The 19,246-nt window shown below is 38.2% G+C and overlaps 1 protein-coding gene across 1 annotated transcript in view; it reads right to left on the bottom strand.

The window, feature by feature from the left end:
- Positions 1-19,246, bottom strand: part of TANC2 (tetratricopeptide repeat, ankyrin repeat and coiled-coil containing 2) — a 251,137-nt gene that overhangs the window by 177,412 nt on the left and 54,479 nt on the right. The window contains exon 3 of the mRNA XM_081110818.1: positions 12,339-12,410. Within this exon, the coding sequence (XP_080966944.1) occupies positions 12,339-12,410 (72 nt within the window). The remainder of the gene's footprint in view (positions 1-12,338; positions 12,411-19,246) is intronic.

Here is a 19,246-nt window from a genome sequence, read left to right as displayed (position 1 = left end):
GGTCCAATCACTAAACACTGGGAAGATCCAAGGGTGATAACTCTTACCATATCCCCACTCAATTTGTCTGTTCGATCTATGCAGAAGACAGAGAATGACAGTTAATTTTTATAACTTATTCAGGTGTGATTCCTGCTGCTGCTACTGTTTTAAATGTGGTTTTGTTGCTAAAGCAAATCAACATATCCCTGGCATCTAGTTTGCATTTATTGACTTGAGAATGAGATCATCATAAGCAGTATGCATTCAGCTGTCAGGGTTAGCTACACATTTTAACTGCCCTACCTCCTATTAATTCTCCTGCTCTAGGTACTAATCTAATCCACAGGGACCTTAACTGCATTTCCATCCCATAAGCCACCATGCTGGTCTACTACATTGATAATTTCATGCTGATTAGACTTGGTGAACAGGAAGCAGCAACTGATCTAGATATTGTGGTTAAAATACATGCATGTCAGAGGGTGGGAAATAAATCCCACAAAAATCCAGAGGTCTTCCCCATCAGTGAACTTTCGGTGAGCCTTATGGTCTTGAGCAATAGGCTTTCCAAAGTGAAGAAGTTGCTGCCCTACTCTCTCACGAATGATAAAGATGCGCTTGAACTTCTGAAGCAACTTGTACCTCATATATATCAGTATATGAAACTATGAACCATTGACCAAGACTGTTGAGTGTGAGAAAGGCCCAGAACAAGAGAAGGCTTGGAAACAAGTATGGGCTGCTGTGAAAGCTGCTTTGACACTTGGGTAGTATAACCCACCAGATCCAATGTTGCTTGAAGTATCTGTGGCGAACGGGAATCTTGTATGGTGCTTATTACAGAAATTTAGTTGACTCTCAGGGCAGACCTCTAGTATTTTATTTTAAAACTATGCTATCCTGTGCAAGTAACTATTGTCCTTTTTTTGAAAAATAGTTTTTGGCTTACCACAGAGCCTTAGAATGAATGCTTGACCATGGGCCACTATATTACCATGTGACCTGGGCAGCCCACCATGAACTAAGTATTGTTGAACCAACAAAGCAATATGATTGGTGTATACTGCAGCACTTCATTATGAAAAGAAAGAAGTGTACATAAGATCAGGCTTGAGCAGGTTCTGAAGGCATAAATAACTTGTATGGGCAAGTGGCCTAGATGCCCAAGGTTCCTACTTCTGCTATATTGCTCCTTTTCTCTCGATCTGGATATATTTGATTTCATGAAGAATTCTCTGTGACCATCTCACTGGGTGGAGGGTGGGGTAATCATGTTTGTTTACTGATAGCTCTGCAAAACAACATGAGGAAGACAACAACACTACAATCCTACTCTAGGGTAGTCCCAAAGGATAGTGGTGAAGAAAAACCCTTCTTGGCAAAAATGTGAACAGGGTACCTAGTTATTCATTTTGCCTGCAAGGAGAGAGGACAGAGGTACTAGTTCTACACTAACTCATGAACAGTGTTTAGTGATATGAATAATTAAAAAATGAATAATTAGAAAACCGGTAACAAGGAAATCTGAAGATGAGGTATATTGGTAGACCTCTTTGAAAGGGCAAAGAGTATGATATAACTTGTGTCCCATGTGAATACTTACCAAATAGCAAACTCTGCAGATTAGATGCATGCTAACCCAGTAAATAAGATGCTTTGTTTGGAGGACTCAGCCAGTATCTTTACCCAACCACTCTATGCTTGACCAATGGGCTCATTAACAAAGAGGTCATGGTAATAGGGATGGAATTTATACAGGGGATTGGTAATATGGATTTCCACTCACCAAGGCAAATCTGACGATAGCCATAGCTGAGTTACCAACCTGCCAACAGTCCATGAATGTTGCACGCACTGGGAAAGAGGTAGGTGGAAGCCACCAACATATGGTACCATTCAAGGGATGGTCAGCCAGTTATCTCTCCACTCATTTCTAGACCCTGGTGGTTTCCCCTTCCGTCTTAATAAATCAACTATGAATTTAAAATAAATGTTGTTTATAGTATGAAGTTTTTCAGGTTGTCTCAGTCTGCCCCCTTGTGGAAATCAGCTCTTTAATCTCTCATTGGAATAAAATTTATTAAATTCAAACTGCTCCTCAAATGAAAGAAAACAAATGTATTCACTCAATAATAATTTTACCCAAGGCTTTATTAATAGGTTCCTTCCTCATCCTTTGTTATCCAACTGTTTGTGAATCTTCATTAAAATTTATAAAGTTTTTGCCCTAGCTGGTTTGGTTCAGTGGATAGAGCTTCAGCCTGCAGCCTGAAGGGTCCCAGGTTCAATTCCGGTCAAGGGCACATGCCTAGTTTGCAGGCTCGATTCCCAATAATGGGTGTGCAGGAGGCAGCTGATCAATGATTCTCTCATCATTGATGTTTCTCTCTATCCCTCTCCCTTCCTCTCTGAAATCAATAAAAAAAAATTTAAATAATAAAATTTATAATGTTTTTCAAAGAGGTTTTATCTCTTGCAGAAAAATTCAGATAAGATATAATAAATCAAAATCTTTCTAGAGGTCCAACATATATTTTTGAACCTTGCTAGCTGGTATGCTTTTATTCCATTTCTTTCATAAATATGGACAAGCAAGGAGTGGCTTCTACCAGGCTTCTAGTGTTAACTAGGCCAATTATAATTATAAGTAAGATACTCAATATGTTCTGACACAAAATGTGCTTGGGGCTGCATATTCCAAGAGTTTAAGATATTACTAAATATAGTATTATGAATCACTTTGAAAATATGAACACTCATAGATGAGGAAATAGTCGATCTAATAATGGCTTAGTTGTGCTATGGACCATTATACAGACTTCAAGAAATTAGAATTTAAGTATGTCTCTGGAGATATGGCTACTTTACACTGTTAATTGGGGGAGAACAGAACAAAAATTGTGTTTTATTTTTTAAAATATTCAAACTAATACACACACACACACACTACTATATCCTTGCATAGGCCAGTATGAGCTCAGTGACACATCCCTAGTACCCCAAGATAACAAGAAATTGTTAGCTAGAGCAGCAGTCGTCAACCTTTCGGACCTCGCGGACCACTGGTTGGTGACTGCTTAAGAGGGCCAATTTCAAGTTTAATTTTATGGAAAAAGAAGTGTTACACAAAGAAGAATCAACAAGAAGTTAAATGTCTGAAGAAATATAGGACTAGAAATAATGACACTTCAAAGGAATTTGTCACTTAAGGTCAGGTCTTTCAATTCTTATCCAACCATTAACAAACAAATTTGTATTTTAAGAATTAGAATGAAAAGATTCTAAATACATGCTACTAACAAGGCTCATATGAATGAAATTTGGAGTGTATATCAGTATAAAGCCTGATTATTTCCTACTGAAAATAATACCTTCACAGTACTACTCTGAGAAATAAATGAGGATGATGTGAAACCATCCAGCCTAGTGCCAGCACATATATATTATTACATGTTATGTTTATTTTCTTTATTCCTAAAGAAAACCATGTTGAAAGTTAAATAATTTTTATCACGATAACTACTAAAACAACAAAATAATTTTGTGCATTAGTGATGCCCCTATTCCAGATATACTCTTACACTGAGATAAATTTTATACTGAATAATGAAATATTTTTCCTTATCATTCTATATAACAAAACACTGCTGGCTTAATAAAAAAAAATCTTTGTAACTTACCAAACTAAAGAATAATTAGTGTATTTTTCAAGAGCATGAACCTCTCATCTACTAAATATTTTACATATTTAAAGGAAATAAAAAGAATCAGAAGACAGCATATTTGACAATTTAGTACATTTTTACTATAGATTCACCAGCATGTACTTATCAAAGAAATGGGCTCTAAATAATGGGACTCATGCAAAGCCAAACACGGTACAGTTTCCCAGTCTTCCAGCATGAGCTGGTCGTGGGCATTATTACACTAATGCACCTTGTATATCAGAGCCTAATGCCTGCACAATGTGATTTTTGCAAAAGTAAATAAAAATTTGGTTTACACCATATTACACTGGCTCATGCACTTATTTAATATCTAGAACTAAAAAATTAAGTTTTATATAGTTGATCGCCAATGAAAAAATTATTTGATGCAAAAAATGGAGCTAGTACAACAATAAAAAAACAGCAACCAATTCTTATGATGTAATCCATGATTCCCAAAAATACAGAACCAGAATTCCTAGAATTGATAAGCTTCCTTTATCAATTTGATAGCCTAAATGCAGGATGCAAAGATCCTACTGTGAATAAACTCCTGAAAACCAGAAACCCAACAAATAGGACCAAATATAGTAAATAATACTGTAATACAATCCTATATAATAAAAGCCTAATATGCAAATCGACCAAATAGTGGAATGACCAGTAGAACAACTGTGCTATGATGCACACTGACCACCAGGGGGCAGATGCTCAATGCAGGAGCTGCCCCCAGCCCATAGGCCCCAGGCCAGCCAAGGAGGGTGCGAGCGGAGCCCCCGATTGCCCTGCTGGTAGCTCAGCAGAGGGAGGCGACCGGCAACAGTGGCAGGGGATGGGGCCAGTGAGCAGGCGGCGCCAGGCCAGCCAAGGTGAGTGCCTGCGGGACCTCTGATCACCCTGCCAATTGCCCCACAGATTGGTCCTGATTACCGGCAGGCCTAGGGACCCTAAATGTGCACGAATTTCGTGTACCGGGCCTCTAGTTACATATAATATACTATACTGGAAAGCAGAAAATATCCACCCAAGCTTAGAAGGACATACAAGGGTTAAATTAGCACATCCGTTTTACAGTCATATTTCAAGAGCCTTATTTGTATACAAATCAATAGAGAGTTGATAATCTAACAAACTACTTCTATTCAACATACTTCTCACACTGCTTTACTTTTCCAGTGACATAACTAATAGAAGTGCACATGGGATCAATATGTGGCCTCGGCACATCCACACACTTTCCCAAGCACAGTTAAGTGCTAGATATTTGTTCATTCTTCCATTGAGTACATACTGACAAATTTTTATATGCAAGTGTTCTAGGATATAGTGGTGAACAAGACAAAGTCTCTGCTCAAATGAAACATTTTCTTGTAGTTGAGACAATAAACAAATAATTAATTTTAGGTAGTGATAGATCCTATGAATGTTATGGCCAGGTATTTAGGTAGATGGTCAGAGAAGGCCTCTTTCACATAAACAGAAATCTATAGCTATTTAGTCAAGAAAGAGCAAGTGTAAAGGCCTTGCAAAGAAAACACTCAAAACATGTTTAAAGCAAAAACGCCAGCATAGATTAAACAGAATTGATAATGGAGGGATTGTTTAGGACAAAGAGAGTACTAGGAAAAGGGCAACAGGATCATGTAAGGAATCATAAAGACTTTGGAGTTTATTCTGAATGTGACAGGAAACCACTGGAGAAGTTTTTTTTTCAAGTTTGGGGAAATGATTTGATTTGTTTTAATAAGAGCACTATAGCTATCAAATAGACAACAGACTCTATGTTGGCAAGAATGAAAATAAGTTAGGCCAGGCCGGCATGGCTGATTGGTTGAGCGTCAACCTGTGAACCAGGAGGTCAGGGCTCGATTCCTGGTCAGAGCACATGCCCAGAGTGCATGTCCCTAGTGTGGGATGTGCAGGAGGTAGCCAATCCATGATTCTCTCTCATCACTGATGTTTCTCTCTCTCTCTCCCTCTCCCTTCCTCCCTCTCTCTCTAAAATCAATAAAATATATTTTTTTAAAAAAGAAAATAAGTTAGGACACTATTATAGTAGTAAAGGAAAAAATGATGGCAATTCACACTAAATAGCAAAAATATATAATATAGGTTATGTGGAAATAACAGAAAATGTATTTTAAAGAGAACAAATTCTTAAAGCATTATAAAACAAAACAAAACAAAAAGTAATAAAAGAGAAATCCATGGAAAACAGAAACTAGATGTAATTGGACTGAAAAAATTATAGCCCAGAGTATGCACAGGAGGATAAACTGTGAAAGATGAGAGTGTTCTCAGTCTGTTTTAAGCACAGAAGCAAAAGATACAAGGTACAGGAAGGGCCAAGGGGCAGCAATCTGAGTAAGAGGGGTGGGACCTGATTCAGTCTAAGTAGTCAGGCCATCTCCCATCTCCTACATTTGATAAACAGAAGACATGAGAGGTCTCTGCCCCTAAAGCAGAGTGGTGAGTGTGGGTGGGTATGTTTAAGTCAGAATCCATCATACTCGAAAGACGGATCAGAAGCAGATCTAGCTAATTAACACACAGGAAAAAGCACTCATGCTCAAAAGATAAGACACCTCACCAGACACCTTACCCTACATGTTTAATATTATTATTGGAGAAGAGACATTAAACAGAAACTGTATTCCCAATCAGGTAGGGCAGTTTATCATGCATTATGCGCCTACACAGGCATATCAGTTGGATTAATCAAAGAACATATATGCATATATGCATATCCCATGGACACAGACAATAATGTGGTAAAGGCCTGGGGAAGTGACAAGAGTCAATGGGGAAAAAGGGGCGATATCTGTAATACTTTCAACAACAAAGATACATTACAAATAAATACATAAAATTAGTTAGACTGGCATCTGCTCTGGTTGGTTGATATTTACCGCATACTCATTATTAAATATTTTGAATATCATCCCCCCAAGATTCTCCAGATTTTAAAAGGTCACTCAAGAAGAAAGAGATAATTCAAATAGTCCTATATTTATTAAAGAAATTCAATTTGTATTTTAAAACTTTCCCACAAAGAGGAATGAAGTGATAGCAATTCTATACACAATATTCCAGGAAATTGAAAAGGAGGAACTATTCCTCAACTTTCAACTAATTCTGTGAGGCCAGCAATACCCTGATAACAAAATCAGACACATTATAAGACAAGAAAACTTAAGGTCAACATCCCAGATGAACATGGACGCAAAAATAATGAAGGCCCGCTCTAGCTGGTTTGGCTCAGTGGTTATAGCATCTGCCTGTGGACTGAAGGGTCCCGGGTTTGATTCCAGTCAAGGGCACATGCCTGAGTTGCGGGCTCGATCCCCAGTAGGGGCGTGCAGGGGACAGCTGATCGATGATTCTCTCTCATCATTGATGTTTCTATCTCTCTCTCCCTCACCCTTCCTATCTGAAATCGACAAAAATATATATATTTTTAAATGAAAACTGTCTTAGCAAAAAAAAAAAAGAAAATCTATCAAATGTACAAAAACAGGCCACACAGGCCAGATACGCTGTCCTTGCTTTAGAGCTGCTTCTTAACCATAATAGTCCAAATCAAATAATGAAAATATTACACCGAAGTGGAGTAAACGGATAAGGTTTACTATTGGAGGTAAATGGCATGGACATCAGCTATCCCAAACCATGTCCCAAGGACTGGACTTATTATAACATCTCCTTTACTACACACTGTTTTCCACCGAGTTTACAATTTTTTCACTTATTATTTTATATACTTATCACCAATTCAAACCTGAGCCTTTGCCTAAAAATTTTCTAAAGATAATTAAATACATCAGGTTTCTATCGATCTCATTTCCTGAAAAAGAGTCTTCTGGGGGCTTCTAACCTACTCCAATCTGGTCTGGTTGCCCTCTGTCCCTGTTTTTTTCATTGTTATCCTGAAGAGTTCTTCACTTTCTCCTTTGTTAAATTTCTATTCCCTGTAACCCATTCCTTTTATTTGGCTGACTTTTTCATTTTGATGGATTACATCCTCCAACAGATTCCTAGAAAAGGAAGGCAAAACACACACACACACACACACACACAAACCTTATATGTCTTAAAACATCTCAATTTTATTCTTATATCTGATCAATAGTTTTGATGCATATGGAATACTAAGGTTGAAATTATTTTCCTTCAAAATTTTGAAAATGATGTTTCATTTTCATTCAGTTTTATAATGCTACCCCTGACAGGGCCAAAGCTAATTGATTCCTGTTACTTTGTATATAACAAGTTTTTCCCCTCTATGGAAGCATGAAAAATCTGTTTGGCCCAGTAATTTGAAATTTCACCACACTGTATTTTTGTTGGTGTTTATATTCATCCACTGTACTGAACACTTGGTAAGCCTTTCAACTAGGAACCTCAAGTTCAAGAAAATTTTTTTGAATAATTTTATTGATGATTTATTTCCCACTTCCCTGTTCTTTCTTTTGGAAACAACTATTATTTGAAAATTGAAATTTCCTAGACTGGTTCTGTAAGTTTCTTAACTCTTCACTTCTTTTCTATAATCTCTTTTTACTCAACTTTTTCAGAGATTTCTTCAACATTAATTTCCTATTACTTCTGATAGCTTTTGATCTCTATCAGAATGTTAATGGTGAAAGCCTCTTTTAAAAATCAGAATATTATTCTTTTAAGGTACCTCCTCCTTGTTTCGTGGCTGTATTATTTTCTCTTATTTCCCTGAGGATGTTAATAATGGTTCAGTTATTTTCCTCTGTAAAATTTCTGTTCTCTCCAAGTTGCTTTATTATGTTTATTTTAATCTCCATTTTTAAGAGGATTTTAAAAAATATCTAGTATCTTTCATTAGCTGCTCATATTAAGGAGAAAAGGCCTCAAAGGCTGACTGGGGGCTTTGATATATGGAGTGATCTAGCTGATCTGCTTCCTTAAGAAACCTCTGATGACTACATTTACGTCTTCCTTTTTAGTCAGATTCCTCAAAAAAATTAAGTAATAGTGTAAGTTAAAATTTCCAAATCAACCTGCATAAATTATTCCTCTTTTTATTCTGCAACAAACTATTTTATAAAAATAATACAAGTCCAAAACTTGGGAAGAATGAAATTGAAGAAAAAGGAACGAGATTATGACAAAGAGCTTTTATAGGATTAAAACACCATACATTTGTAAATGTGTGCCGGAAGCCGGTCCATCCTTCCTGCTTGACACAGTCGCTGCAGGATAGAAACATCTGCACAGCATATGTTTCAAGGGACCTGGCGTATATAGCATACTGGTCTTAATATGTTTGCTCCCCTTAGCGCTGTGTGTTTTAACCAAGGTCACCTCTCCGAGAAAGGTTGTTTCCCCAGGTAGGAACTTTTCCCTGAAGTCAGGGAGGGGATGCCTCTCCTAGAAAGGTTGTTTCCCCAGGTAGGAATTTTTCCCTGAAGTTAGGGAGGGGATGAAACTCCTTAACTAAGTGCCAGGCAGGTAGTTAATCACTACAAACAATCATGCTTAAGCTACATAATCTTTACTCCCTGGAATGGAGATAAGAAACGCCCTAACCTTTGTAATAGAAATTGACAGGATTAAAATCAACTGGGATAAATACGGATGTAACAAGACAATAAACAGCAGAACCTCTCTGGAGATCGAGACCAGAACTTGGCTGGAGATCCTGGCTAGGCTGCTGATCAACTGAACACTGTCTCCGTGTCATTCCTTCTTCGCCGACTCCATCTACGCCTTTGGGAACCCCTGGACCTGCTGGGGCTGGACCCCGGCAAATGTGTGCTTTGTTTTATTTGTAAGTAAAGAGTTTCTAAAAAATCCAACTCAGTAATGACTGCCTGAAATTCTGTAATATATTTAGGTTCTTAATTCTCATTCTCTTACAAGATCACTTCATTCATTCAAGATTTTTTTTCAGTAATTACTATACACCAGAAACTTACTCTTGGCACTGAAAATACAGCAATAAACAAATCAGACAAAAGTCTCTGCAATCATGGAACATTCATTCTAGTTTTGGCCATAGAAAATAAAATAAATACAAAGGATATAAGTACTATGAATAAAAAAGAGAGTGGGAGTGCCACTCGTGTAATCTATATCTATAAAAGCCTAAGCGACCGTTATGACCAAACAACCAGAACGACTGGTCAACCAGTCACTATGATGCGCCCTGACCACCAGGGGGCAGACGCTCAATGCAGAAGCTGCCCCCTGGTGGTCAGTGCGCTCCCACCGGCCAACCACCCGCGGTCCCTCCCCCAGCCAACCAGCCACTATGAGCCCCTGATGCTAAACCATTCGCTGACAACCTGCTTCTGGGTTGGGGTTTCGTACTTGGCAGAGCAGCTTCCTCACTGCAATCTATTGAAAGTCAGCCCTGACACAAGAGTTTGTCTTGCTCCCATCCTCTCCCTTCCCTGAGGGCCGCCTGCCTGCAGCAGTGGCGGCGAGGGAAGGAGGAGGGGGCAAGGTAGGGAACCGTGCGGTGGCAGGGCACCAATGGCAGCATCGGCATCTGGCATCCGTTCCTTCCGCACCTGGCCCGTAACCATCGCCTCCTCTCCCAACCCCACCAGGCCCTTCAGGCCCCGGGCTGGGACGGGGAACCCGGGGTGGGTAGCAGCAGACATAGCCCCATTCCCAGGGGGGCCGAGGGCTAGTTCCCTCCTTGGGGCTGGTGGCCAACCTCCTACGGTCCCTCCACCAGGCTGGCCAACCTCCCGCGACCCCCCACCCCCCTACCTGGCAGGCCCTGATCAGCCCAGACCTAATCAGCCCTGATCGCTGGGCAGGCCTAGGGACCCCACCCGTGCATGAATTTGTGCACCAGTCCTCTAGTTTCAAATAAGGTAATCAAGGGAAGGCCTATCAAAAAATTTCACTGGTACATCACATTTTAACCTAGTTTGGACGCTGTCACTTCAAAAAAAAACCAAAACAAAAAACAATTAAAAGCCTATGATAATAAATTTTAAACAGAAAAAGAAAATAAGAAGATCCTAATTTAAGACAGTAATTATAAACAAAAGCCACCTCTTCTGAGAGAGCTAAGACTAGAAATATAGCATTGACCAAATTTTTAAAAGCCAGTGTGATGATACTCTAACAAATGTTACTGTTAAACATTTACTTCTGGCCCAGCTGGCTTGGCTCAGTGGTTGAGCTTCGACCTATGAACCAGGAGGTTGCAGTTCAATGCCTGGTCAGGGCACATGATCAGATTTCAGGCTTAATCCCCAATGAGAAAAATTTCAGGAAGCAGGCGTTCAATGATTCTCTCTCATCATTGATGTTTCTCTCTCTCTCTCTCTCTCTCTCTCTCTCTCTCTCTCTCTCTCTCTCCCCCTCCCTCCCTCCCTCCTTCCCTTCCTCCCTTCCTCTCTGAAAGCAGTAAAAACATATATATATATATTTTTTATATTATGATTATATCTTTTTTAAACAATTTTTTTATTATTAGTTAAGGTATTACAAATGTGTCCTCATCCCCCCCATTAACCCCCAACCTCCCCCCCCCCCCCCCCGCCCCGCACACTCACGATCCCATCCCCCTGTTGTCCATGTCCATTGGTTTGGCTTATATACATGTATACAAGTCCTTCGGTTGATCTCTTTCCCTTACCCCTGCCCTCCCCTACTTTCCTTCTGGGGATTGATAGCCTGGTTGCTGTTTCTCAGTCTTTGGATCTGTCCCTTTTCATCAGTCTATGTTGTTCTCTATAACCCACAAATGAGTGAGATCATGTGGTATTTATCTTTCTCTGACTGGCTTATTTCACTTAGCATAATGCTCTCCATTTCCATCCACGTTGTTGCAAAAGGCAAGAGTTCCCTTTTTTTTTTTTTTTTTTTTTTTTTTTTTTTTTTTTTACTGCAGCATAGTATTCCATTGTGTAGATGTACCACAGTTTTCTAATCCACTCATCTGCTGATGGGCACTTAGGCTGTTTCCAAATCTTAGCTATGGTGAATTGTGCTGCTATGAACATAGGAGTGCATATATCTTTTCTGACTGGCGTTTCTGGTTTCTTGGGATATATTCCTAGTAGTGGGATCACTGGGTCAAATGGGAGAACAGTATGGAGCTACCTCAAAGAACTAAAAATATATTTTTTAAAAATTTATGCCCTGACTGGTTTGGCTCAGTGGCTAGAGCGGCAGCCTGTGGACTGAAGGGTCCCGGGTTCGATTCCAGTCAAGGGCATGTGCCTTGGTTGCGGGCACATCCCCGGTAGGGGGTGTGCGGGAGGCAGCTGATCGATGTTTCTCTCTCACCGATGTTTCTGACTCTCCATCCCTCTCTTCCTTCCTCTCTGTAAAAAAATCAATAAAATATATTTTTTTTAAAAAATTTACTTCTGGTTATATTCCATAAGTGTTACCCAAACATATACCACAATGCTCCAAAATTACTTAAAACCTTAATATCATTTAAAAATGACATGAGATTATTTTTCATTTTCTTTTACCTTTAACAAATGATATCATATACAACTGTTTTAAATTAAATTTATTGGAATATAGAACCTTAAGACTGTAACAACTCAAACCCTAGAATATTTAAACTAGACCCAGCGAAAACCCCTGTCCTCAGATTAATTACTAGGAAGGTATAGCTGATATCTTTTCTTTTTAATTTACCTTGCCCAGAGCGACTTTGGCGAGAGTCTACACTTGACTGTCTTCGATCCGGTGGTTCCTCGCTCCCTCCATCTGCATAAAATTAGAAAAAACATAAGCAAATAGATAATAAAATTGATGTAATATAGACTCTGGTTCTGCCTATATCTTAAAATTACTATATCTATCATTTGTTTTCATTTCTTATAATTTCAATCATTAAAATATTTGAGGATATTTCCTATATAAACCAAAGGTTCTTATCCTTAAATTTTTTTGTGTGGGGATAGTTTATTCTCCCCTCTTAAAGGGTATTCTTTCCTTATCCATATACATATACACTCTACTTTGCATATAATAAAGCTATGTTATCAACTCTGAAGTTCATTCACAGAATTACAATTTAGAAGCCTTGATTTAAAGCAATGCCTAAATTAATTACAGCTGCTTATTTATCTAAAGCAGAAGTTGCCAACCGGTGGCCCACGGACTACTGGTAGTCCGTGAGGTCCGAAAGGCTGGCGACCGCTGGTTAAAGGAAACCTTTGGTGCAGTCGTCACTAACTAGTGGTCCATGGACCACTGGTGGCCCATGAGGTCAAAAAGGTTGGCGACAGCTGATCTAAAATATGTCAAATAATCCCTAGGGCTATATGTTTTACTATAATAAAAATTACATTTACATGTTTTATAAGTGATAAGAATACTTATTCTCTCTATATATAAAAGCCTAAGTGATCGAATGACTGGTCGACTTGTCACTATGACACACACTGGCCACCAGGGGACAGACACTCAATGCACAGGATCAGGCTCCCTCCTGTTTGGATCAGGCCTGCGGGGATCGGGCCAAAACCGGTTATCCAACATCCCCCAAGGTGTCCCGGATTGCGAGAGGGCACAGGCCAGGCTGAGGGACCCTACCAGTGCACGAACACCAGGCCTCTAGTATAATACATAAAAGAGCAATGTAAATCAGAGTCAGAAAAACTCAGAAATGAGAAGACAGAAACCAAGGAAGAATTAGAAATAAAACAAAAATCATTTCAGTAATGAAGACTAAACTATTAAGAAACACAAGAGCAAATAAACACAACAAAAAAATCTTTAAAAGACAGAAGGTAAAAAAATGAAAATCTTAAATTATTTTTAAAAGAAGAAAGAGATTAAAAGGGATCTGCAAGATGAGAAATCTTGGAAATAGACAAAGACTATCCAGATATGAATAAAAAAATAAGAGTCCCTAAAGAAGAAAACCAAAGTAAAAAAAAATGGACAAATATAACAACTAGAATTTAGGAAAGCTTCCCAGGAAAAAATGTCTATGCATTATGTAATATATACGGTTATATGTCTGCATAAATACATGTATACATACTCACACAAACATATACATATATATATGTGAAATTACATATTATAAGAACACCATGTGTACTTGGGACAATCAACTTAGATCAATGCACCAAGGTATTTTCTATTAAAATTCCTGGACTTTAAAGAAAAAAGGAGAAAAAATCCTTTGGGCATTTAGGCAAAACATCACATGATTTATAAGAAAAAAGTAATAGAAGAAAATGGAATAATATATCGAAAATACACAAAGACATATTTGAGCTGAAGATTTTCCATGAAATAAAATCTACCTCTAAGTATAAAGAGTAATGACAAACTGTTATCAACATGCGAGGATTTAGGAAATATTGTTCTCATGATCTCTTTCTAGGTCTAACAGAGGACTAACATTGAGCAATCAAAGTGACTAGAGACACATCAAAATAAGGACTGGCAATAAGAATTAAACATACAATTGATTGTAGAATTAAGACTAAATGAAGGTTTTAAAACAGAGAGATTATAGTATGTAATGGCTATAAGACCTGGCAATGTAGATACAGAGCAAGTCAAGTTATTTGCATAATACGGATTTCCTCATTGGGGAGTGTAGAAGGTATAACAGGACTATATCGGTGAAGTTAGAATTTACTCACCAAACATGAATTAAAGACTTACTACAAATATACAGGGTGGGGTAAAGTAAGTTAGTTGTTCTTATGGAAAATAATAGAATAATTAATAAATAATAATACAAGAATAAATTCTGTACTTCACATACAACTATAAATTTACTTTTGCTCCACCCTGTGTTGTGAACTTGAGAGGAAAACCCACTGATGTAACATGTACAGAAATAATAAAGGAAAGACCTGACTCTCCAATCCAAGTACTAACTTCTCAAATCAGAGCTGAGATTTTCTGGATTTGAGATAATCATCAGAGAACATCTGTTTTTTTAATCAGCTTACTAACTTAAATCCAGCAAATAATATAAAACAACATATCTTTAATACTGAGAAACACTGTTAATAGATTTTTAAATTCCCATTATTTCAAAGAGTTATGAGTAATGTCATAGAATTACCACATAGGATAGACAGCTTTCAAATCAGGTGTATTAGAGCACTAATACATTCCTAGTAAAGAAATACCAACCATATAGAGAATATTCAGTATTTAATGATTTCCTATGAAGGAATTTAACTTAGGGGAAGTCTAATAGCAAAGTGCCTAAACAATTCCAAGAAAAATGTTTTCTTTCCTGTAAGTAAGGGATACTTTAAATGATTTATTCTTTTCAATTCAGGATCAAAACATTATAGTTGAAAAATAAACAACTTAAGTGACTTTAAATGTGGCAGCTCAAACCCATCTTTAGTGTTCTCAGCTAGAATAAATATTAGATTAGATTTCTGAGTTCAACATTGGAAGTTGTCTTCAATCTTCCTTTAGGAACTTAAATATATGACCCTAATAGAAGGGGTGGGGAGGTATTAAAACTGAATGGAATACAAATACACACACACACACACACATATGTATTAAAGTTTTACTACTCAGATATGAATAGTATACACTTAATGCCAACAAGGACAGACATGATTTGGTGGCCAGCCTGCAAACAGCCATCAGCCCCTCACCCAGGCTGGCCAGGCACCTCAGGGGGGACCCCTATCCTGAAGGGGCTGTGGCCAGCCTGCAAACAGCCATCAGCCCCTCACTCAGGCTGGCCAGGCACCCCAGCGGGACCCCCACCCTGATCCGGGACACCCTTCAGGGCAAACCAGCCAGCCCCCACCCATGCACCAGGCCTCTATCCTATATAATAAGAGAGTAATATGCAAATTGACCCTAACAGCAGAATGACTGGGAATGACGGGTCACTATGACACACACTGACCACCAGGGGGCAGACACTCAATGCAGGAGCTGCCCCCTGGTGGTCAGTGCGCTCCCACAGGGGGAGCTCTCCTCAGCCACAAGCCAGGCTGATGGCTGCCAGTACAGCGGTGGTGGTGGGAGCCTCTCCCGCCTCCTCAGCAGCGCTAAGGATGTCCGACTGCAGCTTAGGTCTGCTCCCCGCTGGCAAGTGGACATCCCCCGAGGGGTCCCAGACTGCGAGAGGGCACAGGCCAGGCTGAGGGACCCTCCCCCCCCCCCCGAGTGCACAAATTTTTGTGCACCGGGCCTCTAGTTTTAAATATAAGATTCATATTCAGAGAAGTAAATGACTTTCCCAAAAGCACACTGTAAGTAAGTAGCAATCCTAAAATTAAAATTGTCTGGTTTCAAAATTCTGCATTCTTTTCAAGACTCTCCACTGCCCACTATTATAACAACAACAACACCTATTAAGGTGGGGATGGGGGGAACATAAAGGGGAAGAGAATTCAAAAGCAGACAGAGACGATTAAGAGGCTGCTGTGAAAATCCAGAAGAATGAACACTTGGGCTAAGTGCGTAGTGGAAGTAGTCAGATTCTGAATATATTCTGAAAGTACAGTGAAGAAAATCTAAGAGAAAGAAAGAAGTCAAGAGTATCAAATATTTTGGACCCAAACAATGTTTCTGCAATTTACTGAGATAGGAAAGACTTTGAGAGAATAGGTTTGGGGATGAGAAGAGTATTTGGAGCTCAGTTTCACACATACTAAGTTTGAGATGCCTTAGACAAGCAGAGATGGACATAATGTCATCAGTACATAAATCATATTTAAACTGTATGACATCCCGAAGGAAAAGAGTATAGATAAAAGACACAGAGAGAAAGAGAGAGAAGAGGTCAGAGAACCAAACCTTGGGGCTGAATCCAACATGCAGAGGCTGGGGGAATGATAATAAATCAGCAGATAATAAGAAGTAATGGCTGGAGAATAGGAACAAAACTAAAGAACACAGAAGTCAAGAAAAGAAAGGGTTTTATGAACTGAAAAAGAACAGCTTGATAGGTCAAATAATATACAGACTAAGAATTGATTATTAAATTTAGTCAATGTACAATGTTTAGCATGGTTCCTGTGGCATGGTAGGAGTGAAACCTAAAAGGATCAAGTTCATGAGACATTAGAAAAGAGCTTCTGGAAAGGGTATTGTCTCTCCCTAGACATGAAAGACAACCCATAGGGATCCTGGATATTCTGGCTGCCATCTTGTAAATACAAGGAAAATAAACCATAGGATAAAGTTAACACTATGAAAATTAGGGTAGAGAGATGGAAGATACCAAGGTCCTTATTGACACTGAATTACTCAAGAAAAGTACCCTATGCATATAAGCCCAACCAATGGACACAGACAACAGGGGGATGAGAGCATGAGTGGGGGTGGGGGTGGGGATTAATGGGGGGATGAGGACACATATATAATACCTTAATCAATAAAAAAATTAAAGATTGAAAAAAAAAGAAAAGTACCCTATCTCTGGACTATAGTTATATAATCTAATAAATCCTCTTCATCATATGAACCAAAGGTCAGTAAACTAGTCCACAAGCCAAATCTGGCCTGCCATCTATTTTGGACAGCCCATGAACTAAGAATGAATTTTACATTTTTAAATACCAGAAAAAAATTAGAATACTTCCAGTTGACAATATAATAAGACTATACTCAATATATATTAATGGTGTTGGGTGTCTATCACAGCCGAGTTGGACTCCATCTTTGAACTATTATTATTTATAGGACCTTAGGAAAATTAAATTCTCTGTACCTCAGCATCCTTATCTATGAGTTGACACAGTAATACCCTATGGAGTTATGGTGAGAAACAAATATAGTAATGTACATAAAACATAGCATGCCATCTGCCACTAAGTGAGCACTTATTAAATGATAACTGGAATCTTCACCTATCATAATCACAATGAACAACATCCTTTCACCAAAAGATTGCTTAAATGTCATTTCCTATCTTCTCTATAAAGACTTTCTGGATGCCTACCAGAAAGAATTAATTATTCCCTCTTCTGTGCTTCCATAGCACATTATACATACCTGTTTTACAATACTATCACACTGTATAATAGTTAATTATTTATATGACTATCTCTGGACTGTAAAATGTTCAAAGTGTGTCTTTGAAAGCCCTTTTCATAACATTTTCAGTGCCAACTTGGAGTCTTGTATAAAGTGTGTACTATAAAAAACAGTTGACTTAATTTTGTCAAGGACCAGCTGTAAAATTAATGCATTCATCAAATTAAATCAAATTCAAGAAAAAAACCAGTAAGTAGTATTGGTCTAGTTTGAAACATAGTTTAAAGAATTCAGTGTTTTCCTTTTATTTTTATCCAAACTCTTACTACAAAAAAACAAAAACACAAACAAAAAACAAAACCCACAAGCAGTATTAATCCAAAGTACTATGATCTGATCCTCCACATCAATCTCAATGATCTCTTCTCTATCATTCTAAATCACCTCCTTGCAAAAGGGAATACACATAGTTTATTTTCACATCTAGACACAAACATACAACAACATGTTAGAGAGCTCTAACAGTATAGTTGGAGAACAAAGAAATAAAATATTCCAAGGTGAATTTGAAATAATCTGATTTCAAACTTCCCCTCACATTGGTTAGTCAGTATAGTTATTCTATTTGAGCTTAATTTCACAATTTCCTATATGTGGTTCTTTGGAGTTTCTTAGTAAGCACAGATATCTCTACACATAAGCACTACATACTAGTAGATTCACAAAACGGCAGAGCTAGCAGGAATTTTGAGTTTTTTTGTTTTTGTCAATTTATACTTTTTAAAAAAATATATTCTATTGATTTTTTACAGAGAGGAAGGGAGAGGGACAGAGAGCTAGAAACATCGATAAGAGAGAAACATCCATCAGCTGCCTCCTGCACACCTCCCACTGGGGACGTGCCCGCAACCAAGGTACATGCCCTTGACAGGAATCAAACCTGGGACATCTCAGTTGGCAGGCCGATGCTCCATCCACTGAGCCAAACCAATCAGGGCAATTTATACTTTTTTAACGTTCTGTGAAATTGGAGCTTTGAAAAAAAGTCCAGCATAAAAACTTACAACAGGTAAAAAGCAATACTAAGTACATATATACACATATATATTCATACTTATTTTATTTATTTTTGTCCTTATCTGTTGAAACTGGATGCTGAGGAAGATACATATGGGTCTCAATCTTGGCTGCACATTAGATAATCTAGGAATCCAGGAATTTAAAAAAATTCTACTGGTGAAGTTATTCCCCAGATCAATTTAATAAGAATCACTGAGAGTGAGACCCAAGCATAAATACTTCTTTAAAACTCCACGAATGATCACAATGTGTAGCCAAAATTTAGAAATATTAGAGGTTAAGTTGTGCTATGGTATCATGATGAACCAGATCTATCTGAAATTTTCCAGTGTTGACAGACAGATGTTGTAGGTAAAAGGTCCTAATGGTACAGAAGGATGTGATCTCTAAATTGAGGACAAAGGCTACATTCACAGATTCACTCTCTGATATAATTTCTGTTTATTACTGATCGCGCTTTATTTTGGTGACTTTGTGAGTTTGTGAACTAAACTGGGATAACACTGTGTAATATGGAGAAGGGTTTAACCTAC

Source organism: Myotis nattereri (assembly GCF_964212035.1).
Source record: "Myotis nattereri genome assembly, chromosome: 16".
In the NCBI taxonomy this organism is placed as follows: Eukaryota; Metazoa; Chordata; class Mammalia; order Chiroptera; family Vespertilionidae; genus Myotis; species Myotis nattereri.
Note: the sequence above shows the minus strand (reverse complement) of the source record. Positions and strands in the feature narration are given on the sequence as shown.